Below are 17,360 nucleotides of genomic sequence, written 5' to 3' on the forward strand. Positions count from 1 at the left end.
ACATTAGCCTTTTTTGCTGTGCAGGGAGCAACTTGGATAAAAGTGACAGCGCTAAGCTAGCTAGCTAACGTCAGCTGGCTGTGAGAAAAAAAAAAAACTGGTGGCCTGTGAATGAGCGTCTTTCTTACCGTCATAAACTGCTCCAGGGGCGTCCAGTTTTTAAGGAATATATTTTTTTCTGTATGAGGAAATGGTTTGTGTGGGGGCGATAAAGCCCGAACATCCAAGATCAGTTCACCCACTGCCGATGAAACCCAAGCATCATCATTATCACCGTCTTCATCAGAACTCGGAGTCCGGCGCTGCTTCACACACATCCATCCAGCAGAGCGGGGCCTCCTCCGGGCTCGACCATGCAACTGGCTCGGCGACGACGGATAATCCACAAGACGGGAGCCCCCGCAGTAACCATTGGCTAGACACGGCGACGAGCAGTCATTTCAGGTCGACAGAATGGAAAACATACTCCCATGCAGGGGTAATATAAGAATAATGAGACCAGTAAAATGTAACGACGTAAGATATTTGGACATTAAAGCACTGAAAAGACGAGTGTTGCGTTTTTGGGCTTTGCCAACACGAGCCTGTCCGTTGTAGTCAGCGTACCCTGGTCTCTCTGCAGCTGCTTTGACTGCCTGTGTGCCTTGCAGCACAGCAGCGATCAGCATAGCGACGTAATGGCGCAAAGCGAGCGCACAGAGGCGGGGCTGTGGAGCGGGAGGCGCGCAGTTTGTTTTGGGGTGTACCCCAGTAGAAATGCTCCTATATATAATCTATAGAGATTATCAACAAGCTGCATTTTAACATTTTATATAAACAGTTACATCCGTTTTTGTAATTAAATGCTGCAATAAGAATATGTTCTCCATAAAACTCTTAGTCTAAAATATGTTGGCCACATTACTGACCTTATGACTTAATAGATAAGCAAACTAATCTGAACTAATGATGTTTAAGCATAGTGGTTCTCAAAGTGCGGGTCGGGACCCCCTTGGGGTCGCGACATGCCTTCCAAAAAAAAGAAAATGAATAAAAAAAATATTGTCTTTCAAATGAAGGACGATTTTTAAAAAACATCCAAATTTAGACCCCCACATGCTGCTTCTAATACTCTTTTTCAATGTATAGTAGTAAGTGTGAACTTTTTACACTAAATTAAAACCCCATCCATGTTGTGTAAATTTAAAAAATAAATGTCAGACGTGAAATTCAGAATTATTGATCTTCAATAAAGTGTATTATACTGTTACACCAAACCGGATTTTTTTTTTTAATTGAGCTGTGTTAACTTTAAAAAAAACATCCAAATAGTTATTTTAACGCTATTTTTCTTAGTTGATAGAGCTAATTTTAGGTGCTAAATCCCTCTTAAATTTTTTTCATTGTTATTGAATTATTTGACAGTCATCACTCAATATGCATAGTTTGTCCAGAACACCTTTGAGCATTTTACCCTTTTGCACCATGAGTGAAGTTACCAACTCAGTTAGAGAAGTCCTGCCTGCAAGAGTACCTTGCTGAAGACAAGATGACCAACATACATCCAATCCATACCAGAAGTCTCAACCGGAAGTCCATACGTCTAATGTTAGGCTCAGGCATTAAAACCAGAGTGGTTAGGTTCAGGGTAAGGTAGTGGGGAAGGTGATATATTTAAGATCCAGCACCAAGGGTTAAGGGTGAAAAGACTGACAAACACTGGCAGCTGAGTCCAACACGAAGAAGAAACTCCTGCTTGGGACTTCTGGCATGGATTGGATGTATAGCGACGCCCATATCGGCCGTCATGACTGCAGTTGGGTCCCTCTCCCTGCCTGTGGGGCTTCTCCTCAGCAAGGATGATGTACTGAACTCAGGAAGAGCACTTCCTGTGTCAAAGTGCACCTCTTAGTTTTTGTTACTCTTAGTCAAATTAGCACTTTGGTGGCATGGTTGTTCAAATTTATAATCCATAAAAGACATTAGGGAAAATTACAGTAGATGAGAAATGTGAAAATCAAATATTTTAGCTTGAGTCATGCTCAAAAATGTTAAGTTCCACTTCTTCAAAACTTTTACACAATCAGTTACAACAATACTTTGAATAATATTAACTTGTTAGGTTTTAAAGTGTATAATGGTCACACTTTGGAACCATTACATTTAAGGTTAATCATTTCTGCTGTAAAGGATGCCTTTATTTTAAAGATGGAACTGCAACATTTTTGCCCAAATAATGCATGGATGTATTGATTGTTTTAATTAAGTTTCAATTAAAATTGCTTGAATATAGAGCATACAACTGCCTGATGAGCAAAAACTACCCTGGGACTCTCCTGAGTTTGGGCTCTGCCCTGGATATTAAACACTTCTGGCTCCGCCCCTGTTTGTATGTCCTCTATGCTTTGCAAAATCCTGTTTAACAAGAATGCATTTGAATGAGTTTTACTTAATAGTTCTATGGATTTCATATCAGTGTAGTGAACTTAAAATAAAACTTTTTTGGAAGGAAAAGGTCTCTGTGTGTAAGCAGTGAGAATTTATGCCATACCATGCCTAATATTTTGATTTAATGCACGCAAACACACATATAAACACACACAAGGATTCCATCTCACTAGGATGTTAATTTAGTTTGAATGTGTCATTAGCTAGACTTTTATTTTAAAAGAGCAGCATCCCTAAGGGAGTCTGTTTTCAGAACAAATGAGGCCGAGATTTTCAAATGAGCTTAATTATGAAAATTACTTCTCTTGTTCTTCGTCTCTTTGAGTCCAAACATGCCCATTCAGACAAAATGAATCCGTGGCCCTGTCATTCAATGGCAGTGTCAAAGAGAGACAGAAAGTAACACACTGTGAGAGAGGTAATGTGGGCTGTACTGACCTCAAGTGGCTTGGAGCAGAAATAGCGTACAATGCAACTAACAAAGGACCATTGTACAGCCACTCTGTTTGGCATACAATGAAGTTAGCAGATGAAGCGGAGTGGTGAGAAGAAGACAATAAGCCTAGTGTTGTTGATATGCATATCTCAAAAGCCCTTTGTAGCAAGTAAATTATGGAGCAGACCTATAAAAATCAAAGCTTTTCCTTCTTCTTCTCTTTAACAAGGACATTCCTAATCATGTTTTTACTCCTCTTAATACAGAATCAGCAAACAATGAGGGGAGGATTTTTGATACCGCCTTTTTTTTGTTCAGATATTAAGGAAAACACTTCCTAATGAAGATTTTACAGTGTCAAAGCCCACAATCTGCTGCAACAAATTGTCCATCTTGCTCGAGAGCACTAATATAGAGGGGATGATTGCTGTCAGAAAACACTGAGTACAAGCTGTCCTTATGAACAACAGTCCGTACACTCTGCCAGCTCGACCATCTGCATGTTTTTATGTCCAGGGTTCTGTCAAATGTGCCTTCAGGTTTGAATTCAATTGATCTATTAAAGGAAATAGATTCCCTTAGCTGCTACCTCTATGGTAAAGTGTACCTTAGGACAAAGACGTAAAGTCAGGTAATGCCTATCTTCAGCACTATTAATTACATGCTTCTATCTTTAGTTCAGTCCACAGAGTAAAACATCAGAAGTGTAATTAAAGCGCCATATATTAGCTTTGATAACACATAGAGTAATGACATAAGGAAACTTGGAAGCTATATGATTATTTCTGAGTCACCCTGGCTGCATATTAGGATTAATATAGCTGAACAAATTAATTATCATCATGCAAATGTGTGGGTACACAGACTGTTAGTGTCACTAAAGGTTATTTGAGAGCTCACTACACATAAATCAAATTATAGTGCTGAACATAATTACACAATAGTATAGACCAGGGGTTTTCAAATGTTTTTGCCTGAATCACACCTAAGGTCAAGCCAAAATAACAAGGTATGCCATATTCCAGTATCTTCAGGTGATGTTAATTTTAGCAGTAATAGGCACACTTAGTCCTGCCTGAAGGCTCACCGTAGAGCGTCAGGTCTATATCAGTGGTGTCCACTGGTATAGACCTTAAGAACAGGCCCTCAACACAAGGTCAACAGAGGCTGGGGTCTACTACACCAGGCAAGATCCCAGATGCAGATTGTGCAAAGACGCACCCGAGACAGTGCAGCACAGCAGGGTGTAAGATGCTGGCAGGCAAGGCATACACAGAACTGCACAGTGTACAGCAGGGGTCATCAAGTCCATTTGCACAAGGGCCAGATTTTAGTCTTCACAGAGACTCTGAGGACTGGACTTTCAATGAACAAAAATCAAATAAATATCTGGTGTGATTAACATGTCATTGCATTAGTAAATGCATTTTTAGACACTACCAGTGAGATCTATCCCTACTATCTATAATGCAGCAGGCCACAAAGAGACAGGCTAGCCCACAGAATTGGCTGGGCCCCTGAAAATCCCAGAGAATTAGCCCTTCCCATCTGTGAACTGGGATTTAGCACCAATATTAACTCATTTTGACACTTTTAAACCCTCTTTCACTACTGCATTTGTCCATTTCTGCAACATTTTTTTGCCACTTTTAAACCCTTTTTAGCCGATTTTGCCTCTCTTTAACCCCCTTTCATGAATTTTTTTTTACAACATTTCTGCTTAACATTTCTGGGTTAACATCATGGTCAGCAAACCAGTTTCTGGTAGTTTTGGCTTCACTGTGGACAGGTGAAAGGGAATCAGTATCTCTGCAGATGGAAGCGTGAAGGGCTCTGAAATCTTCTGGTAGACAGCTGACAGCATTGAATCTGGACTTGAGAAAGACCAGTGGACCAACAGCCTTTCCTCTGAAAACAAGACTTTGGACCACAGAGCAACAGTCCAGTTCTTTCTCTCCTTAGGTGAGAAGTTCATAACATTTGTGGTTCGGGATCGGTTCCTCACCAGGATTTGTCAATCCTCTGAAGGCTGAGCTCATCCCTGTTGCTAGCCTCTGAGAACAGCCTGCCCTCTCAGCAGTGACCTTCTGTAGCTTACCCTCCTTGTGAAGGGTGTCAGTGATGGTCCTCTGGACAAGAGCTAAGTCAGCAGTCCTCCCCATGATTGTGGTTGTGTGGGCTGAACCATAGTGAGAGAATGAAGGCTCAGGAAACCTTTGCAAACTTTCCACAATATTCTAATATTTTGAGACAGTGGAGTTTTGATTTCAATGAGCTGTAGGCCGTAATCATCAAGATTTAAACAAAAAAGTCTTGAAATGATTCTCTTTATATGAGATCAACCTTCATATATATGGAAACGCAACTTACTGAAGTAAATCAATGGAAAATGAACATTTACTTGATATTAAATTTTTTTGATGCACCTGCACATGCAACTACATTGGTCTCAGTTCCTAGTCGATTCCATAACAAAACATATCATAGTCTTTCTTACTAAGAGGTGAAATACCTGCATCAATTTCTCTAGGAAAATGTACAATGAGTTGCCACTTCTCTGCAGGCTGTTCACAAAGAAGCGTTGATTCATTTGAGTGAGCACCTCAAAATCTAGAGCAAAGCCTTGAGTATGTTTGGAAATGTAAGTCCATGACGGGTGCTTGAAACCTCTCCACTGTTACATGTTCTTTACAATGTCTTATTCTGGTTCCCTTTTCATATCTATTCAGTCATCTCAATATCGCAGCTAAAGAAATAACAGGTTGTTGATCTCTTAAGAGGCTTGTGGGTCAGTGTGTTTATGGACAATCCAAATGAGAAACTCAACAGGTGGATGAAATGCTTCTAAGATTTTTGAATGCTGTTATCAAGCACACTGGAGATGAAACTCCATTTAACCATTTTGATGAGTTGGTGGCAAAAATGAAGCATAGTTGTCCTGCTGATTCCAACTCCAGAACTGCAGATCCCTCTCATACAATCTTAAACCTGGATGGTATCCATCCGACCTCTGTCTTCAGTAGCTGCTGGGCAGGATAGTGTGTCATCAGGCAAACAGAAATGACAACGCTATGGGACATGACATCAAAAATAGGCCTTGTGATGATGTAACATCTGTCATGCTTGCTAATGTCTGCAATTTGTCAATACATTTTTCTTGAAGAGCAGTGACTTATAAATATGCATTGCAGTGAATCCCACAGAACAATACTGCATTAGGGTGGAAGGGACAGAAGAGGGGAGCACCCCACCCTGCCTCATTTCATAGGTTTATTTTTGTGCATTTCTGCACGTTCATCAGTATTTATCTGCAGCCCTTTGAATCAAGATGCTCAAATATTATCCCCCTTCTTCTGAAATGTTTCACTTGATATTTCATGGCCACAGCAGGTGTGAATGCTTATTATTGATGCAGTAGCATACAACAACCATAATCTTTGTGTGCAACGTAAGGATAATATCGGCCACACAGATGCAGAAAAATGTTAAAAAGATGGAAGAGGTTGTTTTCAGGCTTGATTAGATAGGACAGCTGAAGAGAGACAGGAAATATGGAGACAAAGTGGGCACCAAATATGTGGAAAAACCACAAATCAACTCAGTGCACTGAGTACTGAGTATTGTAGGCTCATTTTATGGGTGCCGCTCTACCAGCTGAGCTTAACCAGCACCTAGAAGTGTAGTTTTTAACCTAAGACGTTCCTCCTCAAACAGTGGATTTACTAGAGCAGTGGGCCTGGGACCCTTTAGGGAGTTCGGCTCTGAGGTTGTTAAAATTTAGATAGATTTGCACATATTAATATTAATAACTTAATAGTTTATACATCTTTTGAGTCTTTTGGCAAGAAAAAATGTGTAGAGCAATTTTTTGGTAAACCTGCAAGCAGATCAGGATAGTTTTTCCCACTTAATAAATAAAATCATCATTTAGAAACTGCATTTTGTATTTACTTGGGCTGTCTTTGTGAGACGTTAGAATTGGTTTGATGATCCGAAACATTTAAGTGTGATAAATATGCAAAAAAATCAGGAATCAGAAAGGGGTCAAATACTTTTTCACGGCACTGTATGTAGAGAGAGTGGGGAAAGACATGCAGAAAATATGTGGCAAGACCACGAATCAATCCTGCAACCAGTGCACTGAGTACTGTAGCCTTAGTCTATGGGTGCTGCTCTACCAGCTGAGCTAAACCAGCTCCCAGAAGCGTAGTTTTTAACCTAAGATGTTCCTCCTGAAACAGTGGATTTACTAGAGCAGTGGGTCCCAACCTGGGACCTTTATACAATGGTATTTTGGCAAGAAAAACACAGCAGTTTCTTTGTAAGCTTGCAAAGCAGATGGATCTGCCAGACTTCATTTTAAGAGAAGAGGCAGCAGTACAGGCGAGGTTTAGTTGTACTTTGAGCTGATGTGAATGAGTTTGTGGGAGTTATGGGGTGAAAGGGTTAGTTGTTGTGAGTGGATGTATATAATGACTACAAGTGGAGTGATTAGCTAAGACGTGGCCACAGCAGAGGTTTTGTCTGAACTTGGCTAAGCTGTTAACTCAATGTAGCTGTAGGAAAGCAGCAATTTAAATTGGAGATGGATCACATTTTTATAAAAACAAGAGCACAGAGCCACACAGAAAGCTTGTCTTGGCAAAGAGGATGTTTCTGCACGTCCTCCGACTGGTCTTGGCACCAATTTTATTTGCTGTGAAGCTCCGCCATTAACAATCTAAGAGAGCAGTAACCTGTCAACTCTAGAGTAGCATATCATTTTGTCTTGTTGCTCTGATTTTTTAAAGAAGAGAAAAATAGCCAATAAATATACTTGGCTGGTTGAAAATTTACTTTGGTGGCCTGCCTGAGTAGGGAAACACTGCAAGTCTTGTGCCTAATGGCGTGTCACTAGTGTGTTACTATTATTGTATACATGTACATTTCCTGCTTTCTTTTCAAACCTCACTAGTATCAAATGGGTACTTTGTACCCTGTTAGACAAGTGCAGGCCGCTGAACTGATTTGGCGAACACAACAACAGTACTGGAACACATCTATCTTGAACTTCATTTTGCACAGCACATCTTAAGTCCTGCTCAAATTTAAGTTAACTTCAACTCCATGTATGACTGAATACCAAAAATAGTTTTTTCCTTTTTTTTGGAAACTGGAAAACTCAGCTGCTAAAGTGTTTTGCCACTCATTTGTCATTCCTAATAGTTTCTAGACGACAGATTTAAAGCCAAGCTACATCATGAATTAATGAAAAACTTAACAGAAAAACATAATTCCATGACATGCTCTGAGCAGGCTTCAAAAACATTTATTTGTACAATACTTCCAGACTTAGCCACCAAAATTGTAACTTTGTAGAATAAATAAAACATCTGAAGCCCCTCTTTGACACACTATCTTGTCACCTGATTAATTACATTCTTTCAAAATGATGCACAAACTGACATTGAGATCTTTTAGGGTGAAAGATTTGATGGCAGGTTTTCTGTAGCAAAAAAGTCCTGCACCCTCCCTTTTTATTGGTCGTCTATTTAGAGGAAAGTCCAATTCAGAGTCAGTCCCTGTTCTTTTCAAACTTTCTCCTCTTTCATCAGCGTGAGGATCCCGTCCCTCCTGGATGTGTATGGTGTGTGTTTCAGCTGAAGCAGGTGAGCAGGAAACAGGTTTCCACTAGGAGCATACATATCCTCTCCTTTCTGTCCCATGAGGGAGCGCAGTATCTTGTTCCTGCACAGAATCTTATCATAAAACTCAACCCCTCCTTTGGCATAATCGCGGGACACTCCCGCCGCACGCCGGTCTGAACCCAAGTCAACCCACTGGCCGACAGCATCTGAAGTAAGGAAGTAGGACACAGCACCGAGCCCCAGTGCCACAACATTCACTGCCCCGCGAAGTAATGGAGGCCCACCATGGAGCCCCAACACCTGCTTCAGCACTATGCTGTACACCCAAACACCACCCAGGCAGAACGGGGCAACAACAGCACTCAGTACAGGCCCTCCTGACTGCAAGCGGGCCACTTCTCTGGCGATGGCAAACTTCTGTGCATCAAGAGAAAACACTAGTGCCTCCTTCAGAGCTGATCCGGATTCGCTGCTCCAGTCCACCGCTTTGCCGTTGATGAAAATGGTGCGGTTAGTGATTCCACCCAGGTCATCTGGTGTGCTGTTAAAATTTGCCGGGATGCCAATTTGGGCACCTGCAGGAAGCCAAGGGACGCCAGCACCCACCGGATGGAACCCAAAGGAGGCGAATGCAGAGAAATTCTCAGGAGAGCTCAGACCATAGTCCTTCGCCACCTACAAAAGATGCAGTAAAATGTTGTTTTTAATTTCGCTTTTTCAGTCTACATTGTTTTATTCTGCTCAATTGTTAATGCACCCAATAAAGTATTAATAATAGATTGTTTGTGAACCTATTTAGTAAAACAATAACTAGTCATATTAAAGTTGTGCAATTTCTTTGTTCATACTAAAGAACTGTTAAACTCCTCACAGAACTTAGATGCTCATAAACAAACTTCTTTTTCTAAAAAAGTTGGGACATTATGCAATACCTGAAGAAAATCAAATACAGTAATTTGCGAAACTTTTTCAACTGATTATAGCACAAATGCAAGATATGTAATGTTCACACTGATTTTTGTTTTTTGGAAATATGCACAGATTCTGAACTCATTGCCTACAAGACATTTCAAAAAAGTTGGGACAGGAACACTGTGTTGCATCTCTCCTGTAACAACACTTTCAGCATCTAGGGACTGAATACAATTGTTAACCTCATGAGACCTCAGCTTTTGTTTGTTGAGAATTCTCGTTTCTCCCACCTATTGGGAAAAGTAGGGTCTGATCAGTAAAAACAGCAGCATTTTATTTGAACAGGAATTCAGTGGAAATTTTCCTTTTTCAAAATCCAAACAAATTTCCTGAGATTTCAGAGAAATTACAGGAAATAGTACCCCAACATTTCTTCAAGTAGACAGGTTTTTTTGCAAATTCTAAAAAATATACTCTTCTAAATTCAATGAAAATGGATGAAACATCCATAATTCCCAGACATTTCCATGATATTTCTTAAAAAATTCAAAGGAAAACCACTACCCCAAATTCCCAGTCTAATTCCTGAATATTTAAGAATACATTTCCTAAATTCCAATGAAAATGCTAAAAACATATTCAGAGCAATTTCCCCAAATGTTTCAATGAAACTTTCAAAAATATACAATTATATCCCTAAATTTCCATGAAAATACTTGATAATTTCCAAGCAAATCTTTCAAAATATCTAAACAGATATTTTCCCCAACATTTCAAGCAAATTACTTAAATTTTAATGGACATTTTCAACAACTATTAAAAAAAAAACATAGGACAGCCAAATTTAACACCCTCATGTGCATACAGGTTCTTGGAGGTTAAAGTCATTCTCGCTTAGTGTACATCTTAAGGTGCTCAACAGTGCAAAGATTCTTTCGTTGAATTTTACACTTTATAATGCACCATACATTTTTAGCGTGAGACAGGTCTGGGCTGCATGCAGGCCAGTCTACTGCATGCACTCTTATACTGCTAATCCATTCTGCTGTAACTCATGCAGAATGTGGCTTGGCATTGAAATAGGAGGGACATCCCTGAAAAAGATGGAATCTAAATGGAAGCATATGTTGCTCCAAAACCTCTGTCTACCTCTCAGTATTAATGGTGCCTTTACAGATGTGCATGTTACCCATGCTGTGGGCCCGAATACACCCATACACCATCACAGATGCTAGCTTTTGAAATGAAACTTTTTTCTGCTTTAAATCAGAGTGCTCAACAGCTTTAATTTCCAAAAACAATGTGAAAGTGGACTTGTCAGATCACAGTAGCCTTTTCCACTTTAGGTCAGTCCATCTCAGACAAACCAAGGCTCGTATAAATCCACAGCGCCTCTCGATGTTGTGGGTGTATGGCTTTCACTTTGCACGGTAGCAGCCTTAATTTTGAACCGGATTAACTGACAACAGTTTGTAATATAGGTCACAGAATGAGGAAATGCACTGCTTCCAGGGAGATTGAAAGTCACCGACATGTGATGTTGGTTTTCGGCCTTGCCCCTTACACCATGTCCTAGCAGCAAACCAACATTAGACGTTGTGTCGCATTGCACAGCATCTAATGCTTGCTGCCAACACAGCATCCGCTGAAATCGATTCTCTGCACGGTGAATTTAAGTTTCACCTTGCAAATAGTATATTAAGCACTTTTATTTTGAATGCAGACAAAGGGAAGTGTGGTGCTTTGTATTGATGAGTCTTTGAGGCAACTGTTTTGCCTTCACGTTAACACATTTCAAACACACACAGATAGGCCTAATGACATCATTCATGCACAACTGTCTAACAAGCTCTGTTGAGCAAAAAAAATCAATCAATCAAATCAGTGGAAGAAAATCAATGAAATATTCTTGTCTGAAATGCCTGATGCCTTGTCATCTGCTTCTTTCCAAAGTTTCCTGACCTGCTCAATGCAAGCAACAGAGAGGAAAATAGGAAAGGAGCGATGGGGAAAACTGCTGCATCGAACCATCCTGCATCACTTGCATGCTGTCAGTATACTACAATAGGAATCACGTAATCAAGCTGATTTGCCTGCACAGTCTTTTACAAAGTGGAGAACCTTGCACCATCATTGACTGAACAACAGAGCCTTTCAGGAAGGCTGCTTTTATTCCCAATCATCATGGTACAATCACCTCACTGACTACCCTACTTATCTGTGGAATCTTCCTGGTGTTTTAGAGCATTCCATAACTTTAGGTTTTCTTGCCCCGTTCCAACTTTTTGGAAGATGTAGCAGGCATTTAATTCCAATTGTGTGTATAGCTTAAAAATATTTTGCAAATCACTGTATTCCGTTTTTATTCACATAAACACAAAGTCCCAACTTCTTGGGAATTTGAGTTTGTAAATTGCTTAGTTTAAGAGTTGGCGACTTAATTATTTTCTGCTATACTTCTATGTTAATTCTTCTCATCTTATTTTCAGTAAAAGAAAATCTAGTAATTGAATAAGTAAGTCAAAAGAGCAAAGAAAGTGCACTAAAAAACCTGTTTACATACGCATACAAACATTACCTGCTGAAAAACTTCCTCCAGCTTCTCAGACAGCTCTACAGGCTCCCCTTTGTGCCAGGCCTGGTAGAGCTTACGGTACGATATGTCAGGGAAAACATGGTAGAACATGTTGGCTGCAAAGACCCCACCACAGCTGGCAACCAGCAGCGGGGTCCGGTACTTCTGAAGAAGCACGGAGAACTTGAAGAAGCGAGATGCCATGTCGCTTACTTTTGGTTAGTAGATTTTGTATGCGTTGTGTGCTTCTGAGCTCAGAGGGTGGCACCTGTGAAGAGAGCAGAAAATCTGTACATGAATATGACATTAACTATAGTTTAAGTGTCATAAAACTGCTGTGAATGAACTATACATTCAAGCATCACAAAGCTTAAAATCAATGATGTCAAGAGAAGCAGGGAATCATGGGAGTCATTTCCTGCTAATCCACCCCAAATAAAAATGAACTGACACATTCAAGGTGTTTTGTTTCAGTGAATGACACCAAGCTATGCTCCAGTACGAGCCATTTCACTGTGCTACCATAATATGATATTGTCATATTATCCCTTCTACCAGCACTGATGCCAGCTCATGTCTACTACTCACTTTAGCTATCAGTGTGAACACAGAAGCCCCGGTGTGCCAGTTTAACTGGTGCCGAATAAACCAATGATAATTCAAGAAGATGTTCTGATGCCTTAGAAGACTCCCGTTTGCCTTCCTAATATCGAACATGCAATCACGCGACCTTTATTCCTTTATAAGAATTCATAAGTGCATGCAGAGACGTACTCATGATGAGGAAAGTACTTGAAGAGTCACAATAGAAGTTTAAAGTGATCTACAGTCAGGTCACTATGCAGATACCATACCACCAGCATGGTTGTCAATATGGATTTGGGAATGTTTCTACTTACACACTGTCTGAAACAGAAACACACAGTCTGAAGGATGAGTTAAAACAGTTGATCTCAACTGATCTGGCCTCAGGACCCACCATCACTTTAACAAGAGACTGTGACCTAAATTTCTGGAAACTTTCAACTACTCAAATGTATTAAATTGAAAATGTTAAGGTCTGGGCCTTCGGTGGAACAAAGCATGATTGAAGAAAGTGAAAATACACATAAATACAGAAGCTCTGAAAGGGCATGCATGTTCATACTCTATTTTATCCTGTTTCAGTGTTAACGTGAATGTTGGTTGTTTTCTAGAGACTTCAAGGAATTAAACACATTACTGTGAGGTAAAACAGCTTTGTTATTCTATAGTGAGATAAATAAGTTAAAATCTCCAGAAAACAACCAAAATTTACTTATTGTGGCAAAAAAGAGCAAAATAAACAATTGGATGTTGTCTTTGCATTCACAACAAAGGTTATAACAGTTCTGGATTTTTCATTGGTTTATCTATCTTTTAAGTTTTTGTTTCCATTTTTGTTTAGTTTTAATTAGTTATTACTATTGATTTTTTTTAGTTTAGTTTCCATTTTAAAAAAAGGTTTTTTAGTTTAGCTTTTATTAGGGCAGAATGATCTGGGAAAATAATCTTATTGCAATGTTTTTTACCTAATATTGTGATTTAATACACGACTATTTCTCAAGTTCCTCATCTCATGTATTTTCCAAAAAAAACAAACACTAATTCATTCTAAACTATAACTAACATAATATTAGATTAAACTAGGGCTGAATAAATATGAAAAAATCTCCAATTGTGATGATTACGACTCATTTTGCAAATTAGATAGAAAATGTTGTATAAAAGGGAATGATCAGTTTTATTTAATTCTCATATTTAACAAGAAAAACATACAAAAATGAAGAAAATATTAATTCTTTGTACACTATTCTAAAATATGCCACTAGAATGATATATAATGCATAACATCTCTGCCACAAATCAAAGTTTTAAACTGGTATTTTGACACAAATTTCAAGTAAAAGTAATATTGCACCTTCTGCGGTATGAAAATTGCAGCAGGCCATATTGTGATTTACAGTGCATCCGCAAAGTATTCACAACGCTTCACTTTTTCCACATTTTGTGATGTTACAGCCTCATTAAAAAATGGAATAAATTCATTTTTTCCCTCAAAATTCTACACACAACACCCCATAATGACAATGTGAAAAAGTTTTTTTTTTTTAATTTTTGCAAATTTATTGAAAATAAAGAACTAAGACATCACGTGTACATAAGTATTCACAGCCTTTGCTCAGTACTTTGTTGATGCACCTTTAGCGGCAACTACAGCCTCAAGTCTTTTTGAGTATGATGCCACAAGCTCGGCACACCTATCTTTGGGCAGTTTAACCCATTCCTCTTTGCAGCACCTCAACGTCAGTTCACAGTCATTTTCAGATCTCTCCAGAGATGTTCGATCGGATTCAAGTCTGGTCTCTGGCTTGGCCACTCAAGGACATTCACAGAGTTGTCTTGAAGCCACTCCTTTGATATCTTGGCTGTGTGCTTAGGGTCGTTGTCCTGCTGAAAGATGAACCGTCGCCCCAGTCTGAGGTCAAAAGCGCTCTGGAGCAGGTTTCCATCCAGGATGTCTCTGTACATTGCTGCATTCATCTTTCCCTCAATCCTGACTAGTCTCCCAGTTCCTGAAAAGCATCCCCACAGCATGATGCTGCCACCACCATGCTTCACTGTAGGGATGGTATTGGCCAGGTGATGAGTGGTGCCTGGTTTCCCCCAAACATGACGCCTGGCATTCACGCCAAAGAGTTCAATCTTTGTCTCATCAGACAAGAGAAATTTGTTTCTCATGGTCTGAGAGTCCTTTAGGTGCCTTTTGGCCAACTCCAAACGGGCTGCCATGTGCCTTTTACTGAGGAGGGGTTTCCGTCTGGCCACTCTACCATACAGGCCTGATTGGTGGATTGCTGCAGAGATGGTTGACCTTCTGTAAGGTTCTCCTCTCTCCCGGACGAAGGCCCTTCTCCCCCGATCGCTCAGTTAGATGGGCGGCCAGCTCTAGGAAGAGTCCTGGTGGTTCTGAACTTCTTCCATTTATGGATGATGGAGGCCACTGTGCTCACTGGTACCTTCAAAGCAGCAGAAATTTTTCTGTACCCTTCCCCAGATTTGGGCCTCGAGACAAACCTGTCTCGGATGTCTACGGACAATTCCTCTGACTTCATGCTTGGTTTGTGCTCTGACATTTTTATTTTTTAATAAATTTGCAAAAATTTCAAAAAAATTGTTTTCACATTGTCATTATGGGGTGTTGTGTGAAGAATTTCGAGGAAAAAAATGAATTTATTCAATTTTTCAATGAGGCTGTAATATAACAAAATGTGGAAAAAGTGAAGTGTTGTGAATACTTTCCGGATGCACTGTAATCTAGCCTAATTTGCGATTAATTGCCCAGGCCTAGGTTGTATTAGTGTTAGTGTTAGCTTTTTTTTTTTCCAATATGGGACAATTTTCTGGGGTAAGACCCCAAAAAAAAAAAAAAAAAAAAAAAAAAAAGCATTCAAACAGGCTACTAGTCACCTTTCATTCAGATGTGACATTTGAATACAGTTTAGGCCCTAAAGATAACCATCCAGTAAAGACTGTCTTTTTGATTTCCCCAGGCGTGGGTGTACATGTCTCTCAGTATGCTGCTGTGACGGACACAGGCACACAACACAAAGGTTGAGTCAACTTTTATACACTCTAACTGGCTTCAGGTGTGACTTCTAGAATCTCAGCACCTGTTACTGCCACAGGTGAGTTTAAATGAGCATCACATGACTGAAATAATAGGATTTACCCACAGTTTTAAAAGGGTGACAAATATTTTGTCCAGTCCATTTTTGGAGTTCTGTGTAAAATTATATCAGTTTGGCTTTTTTCTTCTGTTTTTTTTTTGTGTTGTTCTAATGCACATAAAGGAAACAAGCATGTGTTTACCAAAAACATTTGTAATTGCAACAATTTCTGGGAGAAATGGTGTATTTTCTGGAAAAATTCCAGGGGTGCCAATACTTTCATCCATCACTGTAACAAAGGCTATTTTGTCACTAATTTTATTCTATTTTAGTTGGTTTGTAAGCACAGAAAATAGTTTTTTTTTGTCATGTTTAGATTTTTTTAATTAAGTTTCATGTGTTTTTTTGTGTTTTGTTACTTAGTTTGTTTTAGTTTAACTATAATAACTTATTCACGACCCACTTAGAACAGCTTCATGCCCTACTTTTGGGTGTCAACCCACCAGTTGAGAACCACTGAGTAAAACCCCAGTGCATGGATGAAGAGGCATGCTCACTATAGTAAGATCACAATAGTACAAAATGTGCTTGCTCATGTTTGATTGAAGGCAACAGATTCTACACATTCAGCCCACGTGTCATGGCAGCCGCCTTGATAAGACATGTCCTATTTCAGTTAAAAACAATCAAGGTCTTCTCTCACTTTGAAAACTTGTAACTTTGAGGTAATGTAAGTATTCAACTGAAAGATATATACCACAGGTTTAACCATTCATTCATTAGAGATAGCAGAGCAAACATTCTTAAAGTTTCCCCAGCCTGACTGCTTAATAATGTAATAAATGCCTGCTACTGCATGCTCCATAACTTGGGAATATTTAAATATCTTCTTTGGCTTACATAAACAAAAAATGAGGGCTATATTTTTACAATGTTTGAATATCAAACCACAAAGAATGTGAGGCTTTAGCTCTCCAGATTTCAACAGTGAGCAAGCAAGCAATATATATATATATATATATATATATACACATATATACATATATATATATGTATATGATCAGATTGACAGCATAGATGTTCTAGGTCGGTACTCCGCTGGATAACATTTAGTTTTGACAAATAGAAAATAGCCTTAAAGTGCAACCTACGAGAAAACCACTGTTTCAACATATTTAAATACCACTAAATAAAATTTAATTAATATTTCTATAAAACTGAACTCAGTCGCTGCAAACTGACATAACACTTTAATGTAACAGTGACCTTAGCAAACTGACTCCATAATGAAAGTCTACAACAGGCTACCACAGTAGCGAAACCACGTATGTATGTACGGCTAAAAACAACAAACCCTGTTTTTTTTTACAGAAATAAAATAAATGGTTTTACTTACACGTTGTCCACATCTTCACAAGGACAGCTGCTCAGTATGTAACCGCTTCATAACTGTGGGAAAACAGTTTCCGTAAAGCGACTGCCGTTAAGATGTTGCACGACAGTTTTACGACAGTTAGTTTCCAAAGTAGCGTCTTTTATAAAGCCTATCAAATGTACTTTACTTTTTAAATTCACCTCTCGTTCCACTTTATTGAAATCTTTTTTCTCTCTCTCAAAAAAGGACGCAAACATATTATTCATGTGTTTTTTTGTTTGTTTTTCTTCTCGCTATTAATATAATTCCTCATCTTCTT

General features: G+C 39.2%; 2 protein-coding genes across 4 annotated transcripts in view; both read right to left on the reverse strand.

Moving 5' to 3' along the window:
* The window catches only part of ptpn4a (protein tyrosine phosphatase non-receptor type 4a), a 131,372-nt gene extending 130,723 nt beyond the window's left edge, over window positions 1-649 (reverse strand). For all 3 annotated transcript variants that reach the window (XM_041806988.1, XM_041806984.1, XM_041806985.1), the window contains exon 1: window positions 129-649. The gene's annotated coding sequence lies outside the window, so the exon portion shown is untranslated. The remainder of the gene's footprint in view (window positions 1-128) is intronic.
* Window positions 650-8,155: 7,506 nt separating this feature from the next.
* Window positions 8,156-17,144, reverse strand: tmem177 (transmembrane protein 177). The gene is made up of 3 exons (XM_041807301.1): window positions 17,063-17,144; window positions 11,981-12,245; window positions 8,156-9,165 (listed from the first exon to the last, which is right to left on the reverse strand). The coding sequence occupies exons 2-3, from the start codon at window positions 12,179-12,181 to the stop codon at window positions 8,434-8,436; spliced, it is 933 nt and encodes a 310-aa protein (XP_041663235.1). The 5' UTR covers window positions 12,182-12,245; window positions 17,063-17,144; the 3' UTR covers window positions 8,156-8,433.
* Between the last annotated feature and the right edge of the window lie 216 nt (window positions 17,145-17,360).

This window comes from Cheilinus undulatus, linkage group 15 (genome assembly GCF_018320785.1).
Source record: "Cheilinus undulatus linkage group 15, ASM1832078v1, whole genome shotgun sequence".
Lineage (NCBI taxonomy): Eukaryota > Metazoa > Chordata > Actinopteri > Labriformes > Labridae > Cheilinus > Cheilinus undulatus.